Genomic DNA, 27571 nt, shown 5'->3' with positions numbered 1-27571 from the left:
GCACACAGTTCTTCATGCTGGGCCTGGCAAAAGAACACTCTCAGCAGGACTCAGCCTCTATTTAAGTGAATGCAGTAAAATGTGTTTTGTAGACGTCATTCTCACAGAAACTGAATGTAAAGTGTGGGTGAAGGGTCATTATTTTTCTAGTCCAAAACTTAAGTCTCATAACACATATCCTTTTCCATAAAGAGAATTGATACATTGATTGTGATCTGTTTTGTTTTCTCTAATGCACTTAACATAAATTAGGTTTTAGCTGAACTGAATTGAGAACTGTAATAAATGAGGAAATAATAAATACTACAAACTATATATGTGTTATTGACATGCCCTCAGAAAGATAACAGAGGAAATTCATATTAATTGCTTTTTACATATTGATTGCCCAGTTGCTGCTTCTCTCTTGACCTGAACAGACCAAAGAGATTAGTTCCATGATGACTTGTCTTGCTACAAACTAAGGGCAAGTTAGCATCAAAAAAGAATTACACCAAGCAGGCTGAAGTAGTTTTTCTTGACAGCTATAGTATGAGAGAGATCTGACATTAATTGTGGATCAGCCTCGAATGTTTATATACAATTATATTTTTAAATCAATTGTCTTTGTTCTGGTCGAATTTTAGCATGCCTGGGTCCATAATGGGATCAGTAATTGAGGCTCTCTTTCTCTCACAGAAAATTTTGCTTATGACAGCAGGCTGAAAGGGCAGGGCTAGTACTAGAGATACCATATTGTTATTTTCATCCTTGAACAAATCTAAGTAATTCTCTCCCTGCTATTCTGCCTCTACAGTTATTTCAGACAGAATTACCTGGAAAAGGGATACGTTCTTAGACATGTTTTCAACTGTCTATTCTCAGCAGAGCAAGAAGCAGTAACAAAAGGTAAAAGTTTTGCCTTCCTTTTCTTTGAGTGGCTGCCAACATTAGGCACCAAGTAATTCTGGGTTTCTTCCTGCTCTTTAGTCGCAGGCTTGAAAAGAGACATACAATATGGCATACACTCTAGGAAAATCAATCACTATATTGTTGCTGTAAGGATATAAAGGGTATGTTATTAAAGAAGCACACAATTAATCACACAATTAATTGATTTTGAAATATTTTCTTATTTACAATTGCTTTTGTAAATATTTACAGATTGGTGATTAAATTATTAACATATTTTTATTCAGGAAAAAACCTGACATTTCTGTAAACTAGAAAAGGGGAGAATGGTTACAGATAGCTGAGAAAGACAATGGTTTGGATAGGCTGGGTGCTGAAAGTTAGGTACATAAATCCTGCAGTGAGATTGTGTAGAGCTGTGCCCACCTGGGGTAGCCTAGGTGTCATTCCATTCCTTTCCACCTCGCACCAATCCTGCAGGGGGACAAATCAGTCATGCATCTATCTGAAGAAGCTCTAAGTCATGCTAGCAGGGAGCAGCTCCTTTGCGATCCATGATCAGTGGAACATATTGCATTCCGCCCCCAAACCCTCCCCATCCTGGAATGGGTGCTGGGGAGACCAGGAGTGTCTAGCATAGAGCTGGCTACATCATCAGATATGTCCCTTGTGCTGACAGAATTCTCCAGTACTGCCTAAAGGCAGCTTTAATTATACTTTGCACCATTGGAGAGGTGCAGAGGAGACTAAGTGTGTAACTACCCTTTGAGCTGGGGGTGTGATTCCAAGCTCCAGGAGACACTCCTGCACTAGTTCTGATCAAGCGGGTGTGCTAAAAATAGAGTGTAGCCACAGCCATAGGAGCAGTGGGAGGGGCTACCCACCCGGCGTACGTACCCATCCAAGACCATAGGCACGTACTCAGGGTGGCCAGCCTTTCCTGCTGCCCGTGCTGCCACAGCTACATGTCTCCTCAGTCTGGGAATCGCACCCCCAGCTCCAAGTTTAGACATACCCTTAGTTGGGGCTAAGGATGTGGCTGTCAGCGTCCTCGTATGCGCACTGGGAACCCAACAAAGAATTTTCCACATTGAAAACTCTGATTTTGAAATCCTGGATATTGCTCTGTTTTGTGCTCTTTATTTCCTTTATAACACTGCCTGTTACTTCCTCACTGGGTTTCCCTAAGGTAATGTAATATTACTTTCTTTGTTTATTGGGGTAGTGGTGCAACTTCATTTTTTCATAATTTGTTAACTGTGCAAATAAACAAACCCACAAACTAATACACTTTAACCAAAAGCTAATAGACTTGCTTTAATACTAATGGCCTGAGTTTTATTTGGCTGTCAGTCATCTCCATTAAGCCTAATAATAGGCAGGAAGAAAGTAAAACTTCTACAAATTCTCTAATGAAATTTAGTGTAGATGAAAAAGCACTCAATATATAAAAACGTAAGCTTTGGATTCCTGTAGTGCCTTCCCTCTGAGGATCAAGAGGCACTTCACAAACAAACATTCAAGAGTTAAAGTTCCATAACGCTGCTCTAACTTACATATTATCGTCCCCATTCCCTTTTCACAAATACAAAAACTGAGGCTCAGTGTGATTAAACGACTTGCCTAAAGGTCACACAGCAAGCCAGTGTCAGAACAGAGAATAAAACCCAAGTCTTCTAACTTCAAGTCCTGTGTTTTAACCACAGGGCTGATTCCCCAAAAGTGCTGACATATTTTAAAAATGTTTCTGCAGATTTTTCTTGACTTTATTTAAGAATAAGTCTCTCAAGCATCATCCCATAGGGAAATAAGATAGATGTAATATGCAGATAGTTTTCTTGCATGTTTTCTGTAGAATTTTATCCTTCCATTGTGAATCAGGTTGGTCTGGCTTTGTGGTTAGAATCTTTGGTTTCGAATATAAATCATGTGCTTCATCTCTTTATTAAATCATAAAATAGTATAAAAATGCTAGCAAGCTATATTCTAATAGAATATATGTGAGAAACAGATTTCAGAAGTCAGTCATCTATATTTTTCCGTAACCAATCAGTAAATCTGGCTATGAGTTTTCTCCTTTCCTTATTTGCAAACTTTGCAAACTGCAATGTTTCAGTAGTAGCAGTCCGTAGATCCTCGTCCAGTGTAGTATTGTAAAAAAGCTGCAACTAAAAAAATATAGATACATAAAGTTAGTCTACAGAGTACTTTGAGTTGAAAAATTTAATGCACTTTCGACAGATGTCTTATAACTGTCTAGATAAGAGCTTGTTTTTTACATTTAGGGTTTAAATTTACATTTAAAGGTACAATACTGATCTCACTGAAATCAATGGGAGTTTTGCATTTGACATCAATGGAGCCAGAATTTGACACTTAAAACTTTAGCTTAGGAAGGTGCTTGCTCTGCAAAGCTCCTATACTGTGGCTTAAATGTTCAAAAGTGATTTTGGGGGCCCAGATTGGGATACCTTAAAGGGGATGATTTTCAGAGTGGGAGTGCCCTGCACTGCTGAAAATTGAGCCCCTTAAAGATGAAAGCAGGAACTCTGCATCTGCGGAGCTTTGAGGCTTCACTGGCCTGGCACCTTTTCTTTTTCAAAGTAGTTCACACCTATAGTTACAGACAGCAGAATTCTGGGGTGAGATTCTGTGCTGTGCCTCTTAGAGGCATAGCATAGAACATAGCCCAGGAGGAAGGGGGTTAAGATGGCTTTAAAGCAGTTTTATGCCCTCCTGGTCTTGGGTAAATCTGAGGGCTGGAGAGGCACCCAGTGTAACTTATAGGCTTGCCAAAAAAGGCATGACTTTACTGCAGGATAACTAATGCATGTTAGCTATCCTGTTGTAAAATCCTAGCACAGACAAGGTGCTGTAGTCTTACCACTCGGTAAACTTGGTGAAGTCCACCAGAGGCAGGGGCGTAGTGTTGATCTTGCCTAGCTCCTCATGGTAAAAATGTCAGTGCCTTGTCCCCACTAGGATTTTACAGTGGGATAGCTAAAGAGCATTAGTCATCCTGCTGTAACCCCCCCCCCACCACCAGCCCCTCCCCCCCCCCAAGCTTTGTTGCAGAAAAGACATAGCCTAAGTCAGTGTTTCTCAAATGTGGCCACCAGGGGCTTTTCTTGCAGCCACAGCTTCCTGGACAGTGATTGGGGGGGAGCAGCAACCCCTCCCCAGGGGCCACCAGCAGTGGTTGGGCCCCGCCCCCCTCTGGAGACACACAAGCTGGAAGAGCAGGCAGTCAGTGAGTTCTCCATGTTCCTGAGGATAGTGGAGTTGGGCTTCAGCCCTGGGGTGGCAGACAGCAGGCTCAAGCTGTGGGACTTGAGGTTCTGTCCCCTGGATGTGGGGCTTTGGGCTCTGTTCCCTGGCTGCACAGTGGCGGGCTCTGGCTCTGAGCTCACCCCCCTCCCCCATTACCTCTGGCCCCAGCTGCCTCCTCCAGTGCCCCATTGCCCTTGGCCCCATTGCCTCTGTAGCCACCTCCCCATCCAGGGCTTACTTTGTCCCCGGGCTTGCTGGGGCTGAGTAAGTCTGCTGTGAAAAGTGATATTAACAAACATACAAATATCACTTTTCAGAGCAGACTTACTTATAGCTAGCAAGTCTTTTTTAAAAAAAAGACAAGCATGTTCAAAGGACCTTATTTGTGTTTCTATTCTGTTTAGGTCCAGTAAAGAACAGACAGCTGTACATGATTTTTATTACCGAGTCTGCAAAAAAAAAAAACCCACATAGATAAATCACAATGCTTTGGACATGAATATGTGCATATTTATTTGTTTTTCCTAAAGTATTTTAGGAAAAATTGTCAGAGCAGCCAGCAACCAGCAAGAGTTGGTGGCCGCATTTTGAGGCCACCAAAAATTTGTTGTAAGAACACCTGGCCTAAGTTATGGTAGCCTCCAAGGGCTGCCCTTTGGGCCACACACTGCCCCCAAACTCCTCCCTGGTGCAGGCTGTAGTCTCATCCCTCACATGCCCTTTTCAGCCCAACATGCCCTCTACAGTATGGTTTGTGAGAGGATCCTCGGAAACAGCTTTATGGCTGTCTTCACAGTGCTTGCTCTGGGGGAAATCTGCACCCATGCTGGAACCAGAACTTTCAGGGTATGTCTACACTGCATCTGGGAGCGAGCCTCCCAGCATGGATAGACAGACCTTTATGCTAGCTCAGCTTGAGCTAATGCTCTAAAAATAGCAGTGTGGACATTGCAGTTTGGAGTCCTTGGGTCTGAGCTCGGGTCTCCACTGAAGCCGCAACATCCACACTGCTATTTTTAGCTACCTCCAGCCAATTTTGTAGTGCAAGTCTGACTACCTGGGCTGGGAGGCATGCTCCCAGCTGTAGTGTAGACATGTCTTTGGGGTCCCCTTCACACCATACCACCACTTTTCAGCATGAAGGAGCCAGAGCAAGGAGCTCTACCCAGATGTATAAAATTTTAGACATCAGCTTTTGATGAATAATTGCTCCCAGGGTACAACTAGAAACAGCTATGATTAATAACTTGGGTTGTTTTTTTCAGACTAGCCTATGCACAAGTTCTATGGACATCTACCTAAAGAGTGACAGAAATGTTGCAAAAGAGAGAGGGGGGGGGCATTTGTAGGCTAGAAAGATCTGAAAAGGCTTTAGTCTGCAGCCATGAATGTAAGATGGAGTCAATTTCTTTGAACTCCTAATTTCCTGAATGGATTTACTTGTACATTTCTGGAAAATACAATCTTTACTCTATGAGTTTGTCCACTCTAGGATTTTTTCCTGGAATAATTTCCTACCATTACAGAAGCTCCACTGGCGGCAGTAACACGGGCCGCACAATCCTAGATTCGGCTTCTGGCAGCCACTGACACTTTAACCATTGTGTCATCTCAGCCTGTTCACAGCAGCTCTACACAACATGTTGTTAAAAATAGCAGCAGCTACTAGTGCCCTGACTACACAGTTTAGAGTGACCAGACGTCTTGATGTTAGGGGATTTGTCTTATATAGGCAACTATACCCCTTGAAAAAAAAAAAGTCCTGATTTTTGACACTTGCTGTCTGGTCACCGTATCACAATTGCTCCCAGAATTGTTCCTACCAACCGAGCTGCACTGGTGTTAGCATTGGTGGAAATTTTGGGGGAATCCTACAGTAGACAAGGATTGGGAGTAAATGCTGTCATTTTTGTAATAATCAATATTTGTTTTTATGCCTAACAAAAGTTTGAACTGAAAAGCTAACTGCAATCTTAAAATTCCTCCGTAGTGAAATCGTATTGTCTGTACAGGTAAATACATTATAGGGGAGGTTCCTAGTGCCACCTGTTAAAAAAGGTTCCCTGTGTCTGTTTTCAGTTGCTTACAACTTGGTAAAACTTGAACAGTTTAGGCTGAAAATTTCCATGTTCTGAGTCTGCCTCAGACTGAATTATTTGGAAAATTTTGTCCAAAATCATTTAGCCATTTCAAAGAACGAGGTTAGGAAAAAATACATTATTTTGCCCATGTTAAAAATTTCTAGCAACCTTTTTTTGAACAGTTCTAGTGCCCTCATGCTTTGGAGCAGGGACTTGAAATTTGGCAGAGGGGTCTTTGTATCAGGGATGTGCCTTTTGCAGTCCCCATGAAAATCCACTTAGATAAGGCCAAGTTATAAGCCTTTAGGGGAGGAGGGAATCAGTTGGCATTTGCTCAGTAGATACTACTTTGATTATAACAGTTAACTCTCCAAATATTTCATCCTCATTGAGCCTGCTCCAGCCTCTCACAGCTCCTACCTGTAACCAAACTGAGCATGTGCCATCCCACAGAGTTAATGAGCATGCTCCAGCCCAGGGCTACAGGGGCCAAGCCAACCTTTCCCTCTAATGATCAGACACTACAACTGAGAGCAGGGAACCTGTCTCCCTTTTAAAAAAGGAGTACTTGTGGCACCTTAGAGACTAACACATTTATTTGAGCATAAGCTTTCGTGAGCTACAGCTCTCTTCATCGGATGCATTCAGTGGAAAATACAGTGGGGAGATTTATATACGCAGAGAACACGAAACAATGGGTGTTACCATACACACTGTAAGGAGAGTGATCACTTCAGATGAGCTAATACCAGCAGGAGAGCGGGGCGGGGGAACCTTTTGTAGTGATAATCAAGGTGGGCCATTTCCAGCAGTTGACAAGAACGTCTGAGGAACAGTGGGGGGCGGGGGAGGGGCGAGGGGAATAAACATGGAGAAATAGTTTTACTTTGTGTAATGACCCATCCCAGTCTCTATTCACGCCTAAGTTAATTGTATCCAGTTTGCAAATTAATTCCAATTCAGCAGTCTCTCGTTGCACAACAGAACCACTAACCCAGGAACCTATCCTTGCAACAAAGCCCGTTGCCAACTGTGTCCACATATCTATTCAGGGGACACCATCATAGGGCCTAATCACATCAGCCACACTATCAGAGGCTCGTTCACCTGCACATCCACCAATGTGATATATGCCATCATGTGCCAGCAATGCCCCTCTGCCATGTACATTGGTAAAACTGGACAATCTCTACGCAAAAGAATAAATGGACACAAATCAGACGTCAAGAATTAGAACATTCAAAAACCAGTCGGAGAACACTTCAATCTCTCTGGTCACTCGATTAGAGACCTAAAAGTGACCATTCTTCAACAAAAAAACTTCAGAAACAGACTCCAACGAGAGACTGCTGAATTGGACTTAATTTGCAACCTGGATACAATTAATTTAGGCTTGAATAGAGACTGGGAGTGGATGGGTCATTACACAAAGTAAAACTATTTCCCCATGTTTACCCCCACCCCCCACTGTTCATCAGACGTTCTTATCAACTGCTGGAAATGGCCCACCTTGATTATCACTAAAAATGGTTCCCCGCCCCCCCTCCGCCCCCGCTCTCCTGCTGGTATTAGCTCATCTTAAGTGATCACTCTCCTTACAGTGTGTATAAAAACACCCATTGTTTCATGTTCACTGTGTATATAAATCTCCCTACTGTATTTTCCACTCAATGCATCCGATGAAGTGAGCTGTAGCTCACAAAAGCTTATGCTCAGATAAATTGGTTAGTCTCTAAGGTGCCACAAGTACTCCTTTTCTTTTTGCGACTACAGACTAACACGACTGCTACTCTGAAACCTGTCTCTCTTTTGGTATCAATGGACCTCCACTGAGCCCAGGAAGCCATCTTATCCAAATGCACAGGGGACAAAACCCAGACCCAAGGAAGGAAAGGGAGTAGACTGGCACAAGGAGTCTGGTGAGACTGGGACTGGAATAGGAAAAGAAACTGTGATTGGGAATTGGTGGGGGGACTGGAAGAGGTTGGACAAAGGGACTGGGTCTAGGAGCTGGAAGAGGCAAGGACAGGTTGGATGGGGAGCCTGGGAGCCCAGGGGAGGATGCTGTGATTGGTTGGGCAATGAGACTGGGAGCTGGAGATTGGTTAGGCAGGGAGGCTAGGATTGGAAGCTGGGGGGTTGGCAGGGGAGCAAGGCAAGGAGACTGGGACTGGGGGCCAGAGGGAGGAATGTTGGCGGGTTAAATCTGGGCTTTTGGTGCTTCCTTGAGAAGCTGATATGAAGGAAGAGGATGGGGACAAGGGCTCCCATGACAGTTTGCCTCCTGATGAGGATGATGTCTCACTGAGTAAGAGCATGGGGCTGGGTGCAGGGGAGAGAACTTGGAGCTGGGGACATGGCAATATGGGGGAAAAGCACAGGGCTGGGTGTGGGGCAGCAGGAGGGGTCCGGGTGTAGAGCTAGGTGCACGGGGGAGAAACAGGTCTGGGTGAAGAGAAAGTGGGGGATTTGGTCTGGGTACAATGAGTTTCCATATATGTATTCAATACAATTCATGTTTTCCATGTTTTTTTAAGAAATATGTAATTTTAAAAAATACTATTTACAAATTGACAGCAAGATTTAAATTAGTTATTTATCCAGTAAGTAACTTACCTCTTGGATCTGTAAGTCTGTATTGACAAAGTTTTCCATAATTCTCAATAATCTCTGTAGTATTCCATTCCCATGCCTATAAAGTAATATAAATATCAGTCAGGAAGAGAAGCATTTTGATAATATGTTGGTAAATATGCCATCAGCCTGAGTTCCTCTTCTGCAAGCATATTCGCCAAGCCTAATCTATTATTATGTTGAAACTTTGAAACTGAAATTTAGTAGTCTGAGTTCTCTCCTCCCCCCCATTATTTAAAGAAATATTCTCAGAGTTTAAATTTGTGAGGCAAATATTTATGCTGGATGCAGAGTGCAGTTTACAAATAATTTTCCTTTCTGTAAAAGATTTGCTCTCACTCTAGGGTAAATAGACAGGAATCATCTGACTTTTCTAATCGGGTAAACTCTGCCATTTATACACAGCTAAAAATCATAATCAAGTTAGAAGAGACTAGAATAATATGCTCATCCATTGTCAGTCACATGCAAATAATCAGGTGCAAGAGTTTGAAGGAGGAAGAGAAATATCAGTGTATTGAATCAGAGCCATGGCATATTATGATATAAAAGATACTAGGGACTATATCCAGCCCTGGAGTAAGCAAGGTTAAATAATCATTTAATTCAATGGGAGTTATGCCCCTTTCATCATTTGCCCTAGTAGGATTAAAATGTAGTTTCAGATATCTCAGTATATTCCTATTGGCAGGGTTTTCATTTGAAAGTGGGGGACCAGATTCACAACAGATTTCACATCAGTATAATTGTGCAGTGATCCACAGTGGCACAAAAATTTTGCCAGGGGACAGGTTGTGGTGGCAAAAGATGCCACAACTGGCCCTACACTGGGTTATCGTTAGGGACTAAGTTATGTTGCACACACGCAAGATCAAATGGCTGCTCTACGTTATACCACAGTAATGGTCCTCTTGGGACCATTCTGCCAGCCAGGGATAGCAGGAGTGCAAAAGGATACAACCACATCCCATCCCACTTTTGTTCCACCTCCTGTGCTGGGGAGGCTAGTAGCACATGGTGTAAATGAGGCTATCCCAGCTTTATGCCATGCAGGACTCCCCTATGCAAGCATCTAACATTTCCAAATAAGAATGCATTTTCCTACTATATAAAAGCTGACTGCATGTTTGCCATACAATTTGTCCCAGGCTTTACTCGGTAAAGAGGCTGAACTGGAAAGTTTCATATTTATATACAGGAAGCCTGTATTGTCTTAAACCATTATATTGATAGCCTTGATAAACTCATGATGGATAAAACGAAAGAGCAATAGCATTTTCCATCTGAAAGTTTGGATGCCCATCTGATCCAAAAGCGTTCCTGCCCACTCACCCTTCCCCCCACCATGTCTGACCACTCTTTAAACCTCCTCTGTTCATTCTCCTTGCTTCCGGAATCATACTACACATATACCAATCCTTCCTTTTTTATCTGCCCCCAACATCTCATTCATAGATAACCAGCCATTCTCCTGCCACAATATTTGGACCATACCCTTTCCTACTCTTACCAATGAGTTATAGGATCCAACTACCTTCCAGTGCTTCCAATTTAAATATTTGTGCTGTATGGAGTGTATGGAACTCTGGAGTATACCAGTTTGCATGCTATTTAACAAACAGTAAACCCTCACATTTTTTAAATGTTTTTTGCCACAAAGCACTTAAAAGGTAGCACTATAAGTCAGATTTTTAAATGCTCACCGTCTTACAGTTGGGGCCAGATTTTCAGAAAAGCTCAGCTCCCATTTAGTCACCAAAATAGGGTCCAGATTTTTCAAAGCGGGTCAGCACCCCTTAGCTCCCATTGAAACATTTATGGGGACACAAGCATACTTCTGTTGAGCTCTTCCAGGCACTTATTTTGGTGCCCTAATGAAAACTGAGCCCTTCTGATAATTCTATCCTTTCTATGTAGGAATCACTTAGACCACCATGGAAATGCAGGCACTTCTGGAGTAGAACATCTGCAATTGGGCTCTACAGCTCAAACTTAAGGTAGAGAAGAGAGTCAGAGAAACAACTGTAGAAATAAAGATGAATTACATCATTTGGTTGCTCACCATACCTTTCATTTAAAAGTAGCCAATTTTCTGTTACAAATTCCCAAGCTATGCGTTGGCCAATCTCAGTAGATGCCACATTTGAAATGATTATGGCCGTATTATTAGAAGACAATAATGAATTGTTGAGTGAGTACTGCAAATATCTGTTGGAAAAATACATTGAAAATATAACTATTTAGAATACAAACATTGACCTTATGAGCTGCCTGTATCATTAGAGTATCATGTTTTATATAGCAGAGTAGCAGCTGTGTTAGTCTGTATCTGCAAAAAGAAAAGGAGTACTTGTGGCACCTTAGAGACTAACCAATTTATTTGAGCGTAAGCTTTCGTGAGCTACAGCTCACTTCATCGGATGCATTCAGTGGAAAATACAGTGGGGAGATTTATATACACAGAGAACACGAAACAATGGGTGTTACCATACACACTGTAAGGAGAGTGATCAGGAAAGGTGAGCTATTACCAGCAGGAGAGCGGGGAGGGGAGGAACCCTTTTGTAGCCCCCCGCTCTCCTGCTGGTAATAGCTCACCTTTCCTGATCACTCTCCTTACAGTGTGTATGGTAACACCCATTGTTTCGTGTTCTCTGTGTATATAAATCTCCCCACTGTATTTTCCACTGAATGCATCCGATGAAGTGAGCTGTAGCTCACGAAAGCTTACGCTCAAATAAATTTGTTAGTCTCTAAGGTGCCACAAGTCCTCCTTTTCTTTTTATGTTTAATATAAACATTAACCATTCATTACTTACTGGGTTTACGTTCTCAATGTAGAAAAAGCATTTCACAGGGTATGGGCATATTCATTTTCCTTATGTTTGCACTACTCAGAAAATGTTAGGGGCAAATTATCCCTTCCACAGAAAAAAATCCATAGATTCTTAGTTTCTATGGACTCATCCTGTCAGGAGCAAGGTTGGGGTTTGCCCTGCTGCAGAGTGAGCAGGAAGCAGGACCCTTCATGCCATAATGGGGTATGTCAAGATAACAGAAATGCCACAGATCTCCTGGGTAAGTCCCTAGTGCCTAAGGAATGCTTCCCACCCTCCAGAGCAACATGGCTGCCAAAAAGAAAACGAGTACTTGTGGCACCTTAGAGACTAACCAATTTATTTGAGCATGAGTTTTCGTGAGCTACAGCTCACTTCATCGGATGCATACCGTGGAAACTGCAGCAGATATTATATACACACAGAGATCATGAAACAATACCTCCTCCCACCCCACTGTCCTGCTGGTAATAGCTTATCTAAAGTGACCATCAAGTTGGGCCATTTCCAGCACAAATCCAGGTTTTCTCACCCTCCACCCCCCTACACACAAACTCACTCTCCTGCTGGTAATAGCCCATCCAAAGTGACAACTCTCTTCACAATGTGCATGATAATCAAGGTGGGCCATTTCCTGCACAAATCCAGGTTCTCTCACCCCCGCATCCCCCTCCAAAAACCACACACACAAACTCACTCTCCTGCTGGTAATAGCTCATCCAAAGTGACCACTCTCCCTACAATGTGCATGATAATCAAGGTGGGCCATTTCCAGCACAAATCCAGGTTTTCTCACCCCCCCACCCCCATACACACACAAACTCACTCTCCTGCTGGTAATAGCTCATCCAAAGTGACCACTCTCCCTACAATGTGCATGGTAATCAAGGTGGGCCATGTCCAGCACAAATCCGAGCTCTCTCACACCCCACCTTCCCCCCCCCCCCCCCTCGGGACACACACACACACAAACTCACTCTCCTGCTGGCAATAGCTCATCCAAACTGACCACTCTCCAAGTTTAAATCCAAGTTTAACCAGAACGTCTCGGGGCTGCCAAAGGAGCTGTGTTCTCAGAGGCTCCCCACTGGTAGTTGCCACATGCATAAGGCAGGTGCAGGTCACCTAAATTTTCTCTGGCTGAGCAACAGAGACAGGATTGTTAACTAATTTCTAATTGTAGAATATTTACTGTTTGCGAGACAGAACGAGCCCATCTTGACTTTCCTCTTCCTAAGTGACTTTGCAGACTGCCATTTGGAAAAACGCATTGGATTCTCACTCTCTCAGGCAAAGGGAGGAGAGGGCCATCAGGGAGCCAGGGGAAGTTCCCAGAACTGGTTAGAGCTGGTAAGGACAAGCTCTAACTTATAAAAAGTGGCATAAGGTCCTTAAATGACCACAGAACAATGGAGCATCAGCATAGCAGTGCTCTGCTCTATCATGTCTTTTCTGTTCCCACCCTCGCCCTCGATATACTCCTTCCATCTCCTGACATGCCCCCCATGGCAGAGGAGTGGCTGCCACAGGAGGCAGCTATGCTGCCTCTGCAAGCTTTATACCAATGGAGTTTACCCCAATAAGAGAGAGATGCTCTGCTTGCCTGTCTATCTTGTGCTTCTCAGTGGTGCGAAGTGGACATAAACAATCATAGAATCCAGCTTCGCTATATTTTTACTTATAAGCTAAGCAGATTTTCTTTGAAGCCATTGAGAAATGATACTTATGGTAATTATGGACTCAATAATGCAATGTTTATAAAGCTATTTTTAGGAGTAGGACTGCACTTTAAACAATGGATAACTTATTATTGAATTAATATCTATTTTTACCCTTAACCAAGAAATTAATGATTTACTGTTAAATACATTAAAAATATGATTTGAGCAAAGTCACCTGTAAAGCAACCAGGACTCTCTGGTGCAACTCATGGCAAAGAGCATTATATCCTTATCTATTTCTTTGGAATTATTATGATTATACATTTTCCATGCAAAGTCCCATTCTTTATCACTTCCCATTGCAACACCATAACAACAGATTGTTCTTTTAATAGTAAAGGGAATCCTGTAAAATAGAATAATAGTTGTTGACACCATATTGCTATAAAATGAAAACAAGCAGCTAAAATATGGCAGAAAATTATATATTATGTTCACCAATTACAATATAAAATAATCACAAAAGAGCACTAAACACAGAACAAAAATCTGAAAAGCAACTAGATTTGAGGACTGCATTTTTACATTTATTATTCAAGCATTACCACAACAGAGATGCTTGAAGGTGAACTGAATAGCTTTTTTAATATGGCTGGGCAAACAGTTCATATTAGCCAACATAATTAACATCCTTGTGTCACATCACAATATGGTGATATCACATCCTAATGTGATGACATTTGCATGAAAACACCACCCAAAAGGCCTTTCTGAGAAGGGCCTATCCCAGCAGTGCAGGTGATAGGAAAACACTATCCATTTCAAGAAGAGAGCCATATGTTTTGAGAATGCAAGATGAAGAAAGAGAATGGTTGCCTCTCCATGCAGCAGATTGTCTCCCACTACTCACACTTCAGAGGATGGTACCTACAAAGTGATGTATTTTGCAACAAAACCCAAATCCAAAACACCTTCAGGCTCGTCTACTGCTACATTTTACATGCTGAGCCCAGAGTGAAAATATTTGTTTCTTCTGCAACAGTCAAAAGTGTCATTAACACTAAAACAGCACAGGGTGCTAAATCTTCTTGTTGTTAGCAATATTAACTATTCTACTGAAATAATAACATATCATACATGTGAAGATCTCTATGCACTTTACAAACATTTTATATCAACTGGATTTTTTGGTTGATTCCCTATGGCAGGAAGGGACCCACTGCTATAAGACTCTGAACGTTCTATTTTCCTAATGTCTCTGTATTAACTTACCATTACTTTACTTACCATTAAAACTAGCATAGGCTTTTTAAAATTTCATTTCCTTCTTCTAAAAGAATAGGGCAAAACAGAAAAAAGGAACACCATGGACAGGAAAATAACTGAGGAGAAACAATGGGGCAGGAAACCTAGTTCTGGCATGATAGAGTTATATCATTTTGTTTTACACAGCTCCATGGCTTTGCACCTCAACCATTCTGAAAATGCAGGGGGAGAGGGGAGTCTATCTAAAGCACTATACACATGTGCAACACACAGCTCTGTAGAGCTGTAGTGTGACACAGTTTCCCAATGCCACAGGGAATAGGTTAGGCCCATATTGCTCCCATGAGTAAAAGGAAGAAAAACCTGGAAGATATTGGCTGGTGGGTGTGGGAAAAGGGGAGCAGGGGTTCCACAGCATGTTCTTTCCACAGATCCTGTAAAACCCCATTACCCCAAGTCCACTTGATTGGAGCTTCATGGGTCAGGAGGAAGTGCGCCTAGGCAGTAAGTGCACCTAGGCAGTAACCATCACGGGATGGTTGCTCTCCATAGCAATATCCCCTTTCAAGCCTGTGGGGATGTCACTATGGAAGATAATGACATTGTCAGCCTATGACAGAATGACTGCATTGTGAACTGTGCTGTCAGGAGGGAGAAAAGGAACTTGGGGGGTAGCATGAATGCACTGTTTCAGCACCCAAAAGGATTTCTCTGCAGATCTTGTGTCTGTTACAGGTTTGGTGTGTTTTCCAGTTCAGTGTGTAGAAAAATTGTGCCTCCCTATATATTGATCAATCTGTGGGGAAAAAAATCCATGAACTGAAATGTAGGGAGCCTCCTTGCCCCATGCTATTTTTTCTCATTAAAAACTTAGTAATGAACATATTTGAATCACTTATAGCTTCAGAATTGCACTTGTTTTTCAAATATAGATGGCAGCCATTCCTTAGTGAGGACTGGCCACGTGAAGTTTTAAAGACTAGTTGTGTGAACTAACTGTATGCAAAGAAAGAATGGTCTTATTCATTATGAAATCAGAACAAGTATTTTTTTTCCACCTAACTCAAAAACAGAAACTCAAACTTTTGAAAAAGTGCAATTTTGGACTCAGACTAAGCATGGAAAGTTTCAGCCTGGAAGATAAATATTTCAAAAAAATTATGAATAAGACTGATTTTGTTAGAGAGGTCACGGCAATCATGAATTTGAATAAAGTCTGTGAAATCTTGGCAATGGTTATTAAAACAGATTTGATTCCTCCCCCGCTTCCTCAACTGAGTGGCACTGTGACCTGATATATGGGTTGCAGTGCCACTAGGTTTGAGCCATCCAATTTCTGTCTCCATCTGTGAAGGGTTCAAGGGGCACCAGATTGCAGTGCCTGAAGTGGGGAGCCAGGACCAGCCCAGTGGGACAGGAGTTCCACTCCAGGTTAAGGGTGGGGCGAGCTCACTCTACAACTTATCCCCAACCTTAGCCTCACACTTATTAACAACAACAGTTGCTTTTGCTACTTAAAAGCTTTTGTGTAGGTGCATGTAGCAAGAAATACATTACTGGTGATCCTCATCCTTCCATAATTTATTCCCCCCCACACACACTTCTGCTGTTAAATTTACTAAAAATGTCTGTGCCAAAATTGTAGCCTTAATTATGAACAACTGAAAATAGGAGATAATGATGAAAATCATCTTGCTTCCTTAACTGCAGTATTTACAGCTGACATTACACAATAATAAGAATATTCTATTTTGGATACTAAATAGTGATTAACATTTTAAAGCTTTTCAGTTTACCTTTAAAAGAAGTTTTTATGAGTTCAGTCATTACAAAGCTACTAAGCCCCTCCCCCTCCAACTTTATTATAAATACTACAAGTTCAGCTGACTTAGCCATCGATTTTATGAACATAGATTCAAATAAGAGCCAACAACATTTTTGTTCACATTTAGTAACTATACTACAACAGGTAAAATAAAAATATAAAAAGGATAAGAATAATAAACAGAACATAGACTCACCGGTGCCAAAACTATCATAATTGCATAGAAAAACAAGAAAAGAGGGAGGAAAAGAGAAGTGAGAATTACAATATGCCATATGGGCTTTTCTTGCAATGGAATACTCTAACATGGTTTTGTTGACAAATATAGGCCATCTTTAGTTACATAAAAGTCCAACATGCACTTTTGATTTCAGTTTGTGAAATCCATTTAGGGTGCTTCTGGATATGTTCTAATTGTGGATTTATTTGTTTTTACCATATTATACAGCCTTAATAAAAACCTATCAAAATAAAACATTGTAACTGTCAAGCTCCCCCCACAACAATGCCATATGCAACTGTAAAATTTCCCACAGTGATGCTGTATGTCACAGTTTACACTACTGTTGAAGCTGTGAAAGTCATACGGTAACATATACAGTGTATGCAATGTAACAAAGTTAATGTCTCTGTGGGAACCTGCTTTTTGAATTGCCTGCCTTTTTATTCATTTACATTTTCAACCTTAATGTTGTATAGGGCAATGGATGTCATGGCAGACTGGTACTTCTGCATTGCTTATTAAAATCCTGCCTAGAACCTTGGTCCTGCCAACAGCTGTCATGTGCTGCTTACACGCCCTCTTAGAGACTCATTGAAATCAAGGACACTTCAATTTAGAGTAACCTTTGCCTGATCAGGCCCTGGGTTTGTAATGGCTAAAAGCTATTTACAGTGAATAGTTGTTAAGTAGCACATATGAAATGATTTGATATGGGCAAGTGCCCACGTCACAAACCACCACCACAACTAGCAGTGTTTGGCTCAGCTAAAGATTAAATGGGTATAGACAATACCCAGAGGTTAGAATTGAGGCAAACTGAGAGAGTGCTGAGGATACTTCCACAGCCTTATCTGCACTTTGCCTCTTTGGTGCTTAGACAGAGTTCAATTTCCAGGGCCGTCAAACTGCATCCTTCATGAAAGTCAAGTTTACCTGAAAAAGCACTAAATATTATATCAATTTACGTTTTTACAATTTAGGTCTTACCAATCTGTATAGGAAGAAGAGAAGTGCACAAGGAACCTCCCCTACACTACCTGCCCATGTAATGGCCTGTTAAATTTAAATCTGACTTACACATCCATATATACATATCTATAATATTACATTGTCATTCTTACTCATTGTCAGGGTTCTCCATCCACTTAGTGTAAAGTTCAGAAGATAGGTTTAAACAGTCTTGGAGACCCAGCCAACATGCTGTATTAATAAGTTTTTCCAAATAAATTCTTGAAGGGAAGTAAAAAAAGGACACATATTACACATTTTGCATTATCCCAATGAATAATTTTTAACTATAACATAATTTTATCAAATGACATTACATCTCAGGAAGTCTTCTGCTAATAACAGCAGGTTCAATAATAAAAACATAACCAAATAGCAGTCTCAGAGATGGCACAGAGATGTTTGTAGGGATTAGCAAGGTTTAAATATATTCTAGTCCCACCACAAACCTATCTATCCATGTTCTTACACTGCACTTGCCACTGTGAGATCTGACCCTACTGCTATAACAGTCATGTCTCAACAGAGATGTTAAGGATTCAGTGCCCATGCAAACTGAATTACCTTTAATCTTTAGAAGTCGTTCCTTTAGGTCAGGTCTGAAGTACAAAGGAGCAGGGGGACCTACTTGCCCTGCTAATAGCTATGGTGCAAAAGTTCTATGGATAAATCAGGGATATCATGCTCCAGGGTGTTAAATCACTATCATTCTCTAGTACTAAATTTACTAACCCCCTCCCCCAATTCTGATAACAAAACAGGCAGCCCATCTTGCTGCTGCTATTTCATTTAAAATTCATATATCATGCACGTTTATGGTACTGCATTATTAATAATAATGTTTCAGTTACACTGAAATTAATTAAAATATTTCCTGTATACTGTTTTCAATTTGCATTATAGTCTTTATCAAATCAATTCACTTCAAATTTGAATTTTTTTAAAAAATACTTACTGATCAGAATAGTCATCCGCCAAAGCATCAACATTTTGACGAATAATACTTGCATAATAATGGTATATTGGCAACATTCTCTTTAACAGATATTTCTTTTAAAAGAAGAGAAAGAGAAATTACTTGCATTTAGATATATTGCTGTATGTTTCTCTACTTATTTATTTATTTTCGTCATTTTAAAATTGGAACTCTGGTACAGGTGCAAAATTTAAATAAAACATAAAAATTGGAATCAATGTCCAAAATACAAAATTCTCCCTGAACCACTCACATAGAGGTGTTCCTATTACAGCTCCCTTAGCCCTGGAAGAAAAGATGAGTTTTGGAACTTGACATGAAGGTTAAGCTCAGACTCTGGAAGAACAACTAAGAAAGCAAGTCCCAGAGAAGGAGGATACTGGAAAAATTCCCTGCCTCCTCCATATTAAAAATTCAGCAAAGTACTAAATCACATTTTTCTTTAAGCATGTAATTTGACCCATTGAAGTCAATGGCACTACTCAAGTGCTTAAAGTTAAGCATATGCCTAAGTGCTTGCTGAATTGCGGATTAAATAAGGGAACTGTTAGCTCAATTTCCACAAATGATCTCACCTGGTTACCATACAGGGCGAGTGGCAGCCTGAAGTATTTTGTACCTAAACTATATAGGACATGACAGGTTACAAGAAACTGGAAGCCTTTACAAATCACAGGTGTAGTGTGTTCTCTAGAACCGAGCTTCTCAAACTTCTTTTTTCACGGACCACTTGAAAATTGCTGAGGGTCTCGGCAGACCACTTAATGATATTTCCAAATGTTGTTTGTACCGTTAGCTAACTACTGTAAAGCGCTTTGGATAAAAGCGTTATATTAAAAAAAAACCTTAAAAAAATTAATGTTTTTTTTGTTCTACAAATAAAAGCACATAACTCATATTTTAATATCAGTTAAAATATGAATAAAATATGCCATGCCTAATTAAGTGGGTGGCCCTTCACGCTCTTGTGTGCAGCTACCCAGGAGTGTACCCTAGAGGGAACTATCCACGGACCACCTGATGGAGCTCACAGACCACTAGTGGTTCATGGACCACAGTTTGAAAATCTCTGCTCGTAGGCGCCAAGTTCTCCTGGCGCCAGTGGGTGCTCATGCCCCTCCCTGCTCCCATTCCAACCTCTTCCCCAAAGTCCCCGCCCCAACTCCGCCCCCTCCCTGCCCCTATTGGACCCCTTCCCCAAATCCCCACCCTGGCCCAGCCTCTTCCCCGCCTCTTCCCCTAAGCGTGCCAAGTTCCCACTCCTCCCGCCTCCCTTCCACAGCTTGTTTTGCGGCAGCAAGCCTGGGAGGAGAAGTGGGGATGCGGCATGCTCAGGGGAAGAGGCGGAGGTGAGCTGGGGGGGGAGCTTGGATGCTGGTGGGTGCAGAGCACCCACCAATTTTTCCCCGTGGATGCTCCCGCCCCAGAGCACCCACAGAGTCAGCGCCTAGGAGAAGCACTGCTTTGCAAGCGAACAGTTACATTCTATATGACTAGTGACAGCTGTTAGGCCCCCATTTTGTAAAAACTGGGGCATGTGCATGTACTTTTGACTGATTAATAGACAAATCAAATAATTAGCTTCCATTTCTTAAGAGAAAAAAAAAGGCTGAATAAAATTTCCCCAAAATTAATGTACCTTGTGTATCCTTAAACACTTATAAAGGATTTGTGGGATCCTGTCATTTAAATGGTCTAAAGCAGTGGTTCCCAAACTTGTTCCGCCACTTGTGCAGGGAAAGTCCCTGGCGGGCCGGGCCGGTTTGTTTACCTGCCGCATCCACAGGTTTGGCAGATCGCAGCTCCCAGTGGCCAGGGTTCGCTGCTCCAGGCCAATGGGAGCCGCTGGAAAGTGGTGTGGGCTGAGGGACGTACTGGCTGCCACTTCCAGCAGCTCCCATTGGCCTGGAGCAGCGAACCGCGGCCACTGGGAGCCGCGATCGGACGAACCTGCGGACGCGGCAGGTAAACAAACCGGCCCAGCCCGCCAGGGGCTTTCCCTGCACAAGCGGCAGAACAAGTCTGGGAACCACTGGTCTAAAGTGTTCAATATTTAACAAAGGAAGATGATACCTTTAAAAATGGATATAATTCATAGTTGTTCAGAATATTTTCCAAATTGTCAGGTATTAGGTTTGACAGTACTGTATACCACACAAACATTTCATCTTCTTTGGCAAGGTACTTTGTTAGTTCAAATACAGACTCAATCTCAATATATCCAGCCCTATTTAAAAAAAAAAATACAGAACTGAGCATAAGTATTCAAGTCAAACACACATTTGAACAGCAGTATATTTAGATAACGGATGAATAAACATCTAGATACCGTGGGGTCTATGAAAGAATAAATATAATACAACAGTGGCCAGTTTAAGAGTCTGATCCTGCAAAGACATACTGCTGAGCCAAGTGTTATCATCAAGAGTCAATGGGACTACTCAACTAACTCAAAACATTAAGCACACTACACTAAGGTGTGTTAGCAGGATCGCGCCACTTAACATCCTCACCAGGATAAAGTGAAGATTCCCTCTATATTTTTATGTAATAACATTTTGGAGATACATTATTTATCGTCTTTTTAAAATATTCAAACAGATTTTCATTAAAAAATGCTTTGGGGAATAACCATTATCCGAAAAGTATAAACAATTAAATGGTAATTCAGGGATATTTTTAAATTATTAATTAATTAATTATTCATTCATTAGAATGTCACCAATACACACTAGGCTAAACTTCACTCTTTTGCAGAGGGCCCATCCAAGACCCTCCATGGGAAGCCCTGTCTGTAATTATATATGAGGAGCACATTTTACAAATTCCTTACTACAGGCCAGACTGTGCCCTCTGGTGGGAAAACTTACAGAAAGTGGGGGGGCGGGGGAACTCTAAGGTTCCCCTCGCAGGGTTCCCTCCAAACTCCTCCAGTGTTGTGGGGGTGCTTTGCCCACCTGTAGACCACAGTGACTCTGATACCTTTGTGGATCTCAGGTATCTGCTGGAGGCACAGGGACAACCATTGACTCCTGGGCTCCCTACTGTTTTCCCTAGCTCCCTGGTAGCATGGCTCCAATGAAACTGTTATGCCCCCACCTGAAGCAGGACCTGGATATCCCTTAAAGGAGTTTTCCCAGGGGGAGTGGAAGAGTAGGGAGCTGTGCAGGTAAGTTAAGTTTTATTATTTTTTTTGCAGAATCCCAACACTTGTCAGGGCAATCACACCCCCCGAACTGTTTCTATCAGTGTCAATAATGAAAGAGGGATATCTACAAGTAGTTGGAAGATTACTTATCAGGAACAGAAAGGAACTGTTGAATACAGTGAGGAATAGCTAGGAACAATGAGATGAAGTAAGAAAAAGGAAATTTAGGCATATCATCAAGAAATTTTCCAAATGGGGATCTATATTAGCTTGTAGAAAAGTCTCCTGATGGAAGTTATGCCAGCTTCACTGCTTGAAACACATGAGCTGGGACAAATGGTTAGAAAAGATACCACAAGGAACTACTCTGCACCGGCCAGGGGATGGACGATGACCTAATGGTTTTTTTTAAACTGTTCCCTGGTGAAATCTGTCTTCTTTACAGGGTACTTATGGAGACAAAGGAGTGAAGTCAAAATAGGAATGTGAAGTATAACAGTGTCATGTAATAGTGTATTAATAATAATTTTCTATCATAGACTCAAAATATACTCACTGTGCCAATGTAAAAGCATCGTCTATCAAATGTAACCTGTTGACAACTGGAATAGCCTGCAGAAAGCACTCATGTGGTATTAGTAGATTAAACATATCATTTTGAGGAAAAGCATACTTAGTTACATTTTGAAAGTCTGGGACAAACGCTGCAGTCTTTTCTCAAGCCAAACTTTATAGACTTCAATGGAAGCTTTGCCCGAGTAAGGATGGCAGGATTTGGTCCCATATTTTGAGCTGAAATAATTTACTCGATGTGCCTTTAAGAAAATTTTTTTCTGTGTATGTAGATTTAAAAAATTCTACATCTGGTACCCATTTGCAACAGCTAATGAACTGCTAAGCATGAAAAATCCTCTTAAGTATGTGCAATATTGCAAATTAAAGTAACGAAGCTCTACAGTATCTAAAATAATTCCTGATTTCTTCAGCTTGACAATGAGTTTTTTCCTTTTTGAGACTCCAATTCATAATCAAGTACTCACACCAGTCCAGACTAGAGTGTCTTACATTTGTTCTGGCTACAGGAGACCATAAGCAGTTAGTAATTTTGTTCTCCATTGAATAAATCTTTGGTCTTATCCTGTACTGGATTATGTGGAGTGCAAAGATTATTTATGTTGTAACCAGAATATGTAAAAAGAACTACAGGCTCCTCATTCTGGTGCAAAACAGACTATGCACCCAGCAGCTATGGAAAAGACACCTATCCCGCCATCATTTATGCATATTATGCAAATTATGCAACCAGGAAGCAGAGTAGGTGCACAACCTGCCCACCCTCTTACTATATGATTCTCCTCTACACATGCATTTTTCCTCCCTATTTCTAGTTACAGGAGTAGCGTCTAGATATTTAAAGCCTATTATATCTCTTAGCATAAACGTCATTGGGCAATTTTGTGGGTTAAACCTATATAATGGAATTAAATTGCAAATTTCTTTCACACTGTTCCTTTGGTAGAGTTTCTCCAACAGCCTCAAAGGAACTTGTGTGGGGGTGGGGGATTGGTCCAAGGAATCTGAATTCCCTGAAATCCAGGTGAATCTAGCATTTACCAGAGTCCAGGTCCATTTGTGTCAAAACTCCTGGCCCCTGCTTATCTCTCTCCTGCCTGCATAGCAGAATGGTTCTGTCGTGTTCCCATGGCTTCTCTCAATGATGACTGCCAACAGAGGATTCAAAGCATGGATTGGGAGCCCACATAAATTTATGCTGACTTTCAGAATTTGCTTGATCAGGAAATCCATACAGGTTTGAAGGAAAGGAAAAGTATGCAGCTTAGAACGGCTGTACTCTCAGCCCTGCTGTCACCAATCTTGCCACACCCCTGGATTGCAACTCCTCTAGAGCAGTTTCCATAAAGTCAAGAAAGCGATACCAATAGGAGGCATTTCCCCTTTCCATGCCAATATTAGCCATTGTTTCCTATACTTTGTAGCAGAAGCAGAGGGGTTGATTTGGCCCTACTGAACTATTTTAAGTGGCCTTGGTCTTTACATTTTCAAAACTGTGTAATTAAAAAGCAATCGATTTGGGTTGGGCTACACCATGCAGAATGTAAAGGTGCCTTAAAGCTCATCTCTATGCTCCCTTTATCCTGAGCCCAAGCTGTGCTCAGCCAGTTCTCTGATGTAAGTTAGAGCCGCATGAAACTGCTCTGAGTTATATTGGCTGTCATTGGTCACAAGGTGCTGAAATGAGAACCAGGGATTAGCAGAACACTGGTAGAAGTGACTGGAAAACGGAATTTTCCTCCTGCAAAAAAACTGAAATTTTTCATGGGAGGAAAATCTCTGAAAATAATTCCATTTTGGGAGAACCCCAATGGAAATTTTTCAGCTTGTTCCTGGCGACCCAACTCCCCAGGCTGCTGCCTCTCAGGTCTGCCCAAGTCCACAGCGAACTGAGCAGACTCAGAGACCACTGACTAGGGAGTCAGGGAGAGTTTCATCAGAAGTTTTGATGAAATCAATACATTCTGGTGGAATGATTCAGTTCCATCAAATCAGCATTTTCTGATGGGAAAAGTGTTCTGTCCGAATGTTTTCCATCAGCTCTAAGTGCAGCTAAATCCCAGCAACACCCATACAATGGTAAGGCTTTGCAATGGCTTGAAGTCATGGAAGAACCTCCTTACACTGGGAGATCCTTCCAGGACTGATTAAGACAGCTTTACAGGTAGAATCTGGTCCTAGGTTAATGAAAAAATGTTCAGCACACACTTGAAATGAAAAGCTATTTTAGTCCCACTTTTGTTCCCACTAAAGTCAAAGAGAATTTTGTCAGTAACTTTAATGGGCACAGATTTGGCCCCTTTGCATGTGATGCACTAGTTTTCAATTATCAGTTAAAGTAACTACTGGTAATGATTGCAATAAGAAATTGGTTGTATAGAATTTGTTTACATCATTGATAAACAAGTTATCTTACCTTTGGGTCTTTTTCAAGCAGTTGTGCTAATCTCTTCAAATGTAATGGATCATAATTAACTCTGTAGTACCCAGTCATATTCATATTTAACAAAATCCAGTCATGTTCTGAATCAGATATTTGCATTTCAGGAAACATTTCTGTGGGGACATTTGAAAATGGAAAGGCTGTATCATTTTACCAATCACTAATGCAGGTATGCAGAATGTTATACACTGCTATGAAATATGGGCTCAGTTTTAATCTGATATATGTGTATGTGCATCACCACACCATTAAACTATATTGCTACTATACATGAGGCAAAAAAGCTGACCCAGTTTCTCAAGATTTTATGAGTCACAAGCTCACATGTGGAGCCAGATTGTGCCCGTCCCTTGATTTGGTACAGTGGCGGAGGGCGGGGGCACAAGGAGACCCCCACATGCACCAGGCCCAGTTGCACTCTCTGTGCTCTCCAGAACACAAAAACTTATCCCTTTAAGGAATTTCACAAAGGAAGCAGGGAGGAGGCAGAGCCATGGACCCACCTTGCTCCTTCACTGACTAAAGGAGCTGGCTGGCTGTGTTGTGGACTTAATGATTCATCCTCCTAATGGATGGAGACTTGTTCTGCCTGTGTGCCGAGATCTGTGGGAGAAACTCTGTCCACCTGAGGCTCAATACATTCTGGACTTTTCCCTGGAGCAGCATGCTTCCACACTGCTCCCACTGTGGGCCTCTATCTTCAAGCCATAACAGGGCTCACAGTTATCTTAGGTTAGAATTGCCTCCCTGTCAGCGTTCAAATATAAATCCAAACAATTGTGGGGGCATCAGAATGGGTAAACTTATGCAGCCGTAGCAAACATCCAACTAAATAGTTTTGTTGTAAATACAAGGCCCAATCTTTCAGTTCTTACACAGTCTGATCACTCATCAAGGGCCTGATTCTGCCAACGGTACTCATCTGGGTCTTCCTAGACTAGGAAAAAAGTGTGGTTTAAAAAATTGAGTTACCTAACTAGTTACCTAGCTGGAGTCTAGGGTAGACCTTAAGCAGCTAAAACAATTTTAAAAGGTGTTAAAACTGCACCTACACAAGGTGCTTCAAATGTTTCAACTGCAGTTAAGCTAACCTGATTTAAAAGAAACAAAAACAAAACAAAAAATCCAATCTTTTCCCCTAGTCTAGATAAGATCATGGAGTAGTACTGATGCAAGTGGTATGAGACTAAGTACGGGAATAAGGACGGCAGAATCAGGTTTTAAATGGGTGTTTTGAGTCAGTGGGGAATACAGGATTGGGCCCTAAACACTGTCACTAAACAAAACACAAAGGGTGGAAAGAAGCATGTGAAAGATTTTAGAACAGGTTCCTAAGTCAAGTAAAAAGAAAAGGAGTACTTGTGGCACCTTAGAGACTAACCACAAGTACTCCTTTTCTTTTTGCGAATACAGACTAACACGGCTGTTACTCTGAAATAAGTCAAGTAAGTGCTTTTTAAAAGTTTACTCCTAATACATAGTTATGCCATTACAGTAAACAGTGCTACAATTAAAGTTGAAACTTTACTTCCATCCTAAACTCTTACTTTCACATGTGTAAACCCAGAGGCCACTCTAGCTATAGACCACCTAAGCAGCTGCATAGGGTGGCAGATTTCTGGGCAGCTGCCTAGGGCCATAGCTCCTCTATCATGATGAAGTGGTGTCTGAGCCAAATTTGAGCAGCACTGTGACTCCATGTATCAGGTTGTAACACCACTTGCTCAAATTTTCCCCACCCCCTGTCATGATGGGGAGGTGGCTGGGCCAAATTTAAGTATTGTGGGGGGCAGCACACAGAAGTGTTACCTAGAGTAGCAGATTGTATTGAGTGGCCTCTGCCTAAACTATTTCCACAAAACACTTTTGAGCTGAAATTTTTATAGTTGGTGTCACCCAGAAGTGATTTCTATTTTAGGTGAGTAAGTGTGGGATAAGTTTCATAATAATTAATTTAGCTATCTGAGTGCTTTGTGCGAAAAAGTATTTTTAAGAAAATCTTTTAAGAAAACATTCAGTCACTTTCTTTTGTAGTTTGGCACAGCAAATCAGAATTGGCTTTGTTTTAAAACTTTAGACTTGGTGTGTCAGTAGCCTTGAATGAGGCCTATTGACTTTGATAGATTTGAAAACATTTGGTTTTCAAGTACAAGTTACAATATTTTTAAAGGAACTACTGAATATGTGCAGTATTTTATTTTCTTCAGACACATGCTCCAAATGCTAATTCATGGGGATGTTTGGTCATTCTAAGACCTGCACATAGGAGAATGTGTGATAGGTTGATGGGTGAGGGAGTGGAGTCTTTCTTTAACCCTACAACAAGTTTAATCCATAGCACTGAACTTAGTATAGCACCTTCAAAGTGACCACTGCTTAACACCCCTTTCCTGCAACAGCCCTAATTTGCTAACTTGTCACTCATGCAGCGGCTTATTGAATTTTAAATTGAAAAGTACAAGTGTTCTCTGGGGTGAATAAATATTGTTTTGTTTATCTGCTTCCTCCACCCACCTGTGGCTAGATACTCATTTCGATAGCTCAGTGGTTTGAGCATTGGCTTGCTAAACCCAGGGTTGTGAGTTCAATCCTTGAGGGGGCCATTTAGGGATCGGGGGCAAAAATTGGGGATTGGTCCTGCTTTGAGCAGGGGGTTGGATGAGATGACCTCGTGAGGTCCCTTCCAACCCTGATATTCTATGATAGCCCTATCTCTCATTATACAAAATAGATTA

At 41.5% G+C, this 27571-nt stretch overlaps 1 protein-coding gene across 1 annotated transcript in view; it reads right to left on the bottom strand.

Annotated features, from left to right (window-relative positions):
• Window positions 1-1092: 1092 nt before the first annotated feature.
• LVRN (laeverin) overlaps window positions 1093-27571 on the bottom strand; it is a 62411-nt gene continuing 35932 nt past the window's right edge. The window contains exons 12-20 of the mRNA XM_048851140.2: window positions 24810-24949; window positions 22377-22432; window positions 20746-20899; window positions 18652-18746; window positions 17810-17917; window positions 13610-13780; window positions 10944-11084; window positions 8859-8934; window positions 1093-3059 (exon numbers count right to left, since the gene is read on the bottom strand). Of these exons, the coding sequence (XP_048707097.2) occupies window positions 2913-3059; window positions 8859-8934; window positions 10944-11084; window positions 13610-13780; window positions 17810-17917; window positions 18652-18746; window positions 20746-20899; window positions 22377-22432; window positions 24810-24949 (1088 nt within the window). The 3' untranslated portion in view covers window positions 1093-2912. The remainder of the gene's footprint in view (window positions 3060-8858; window positions 8935-10943; window positions 11085-13609; window positions 13781-17809; window positions 17918-18651; window positions 18747-20745; window positions 20900-22376; window positions 22433-24809; window positions 24950-27571) is intronic.

This window comes from Caretta caretta, chromosome 5 (genome assembly GCF_965140235.1).
Source record: "Caretta caretta isolate rCarCar2 chromosome 5, rCarCar1.hap1, whole genome shotgun sequence".
Taxonomy (NCBI): domain Eukaryota; kingdom Metazoa; phylum Chordata; order Testudines; family Cheloniidae; genus Caretta; species Caretta caretta.
This window is presented reverse-complemented; position numbering and strand designations above follow the sequence as displayed.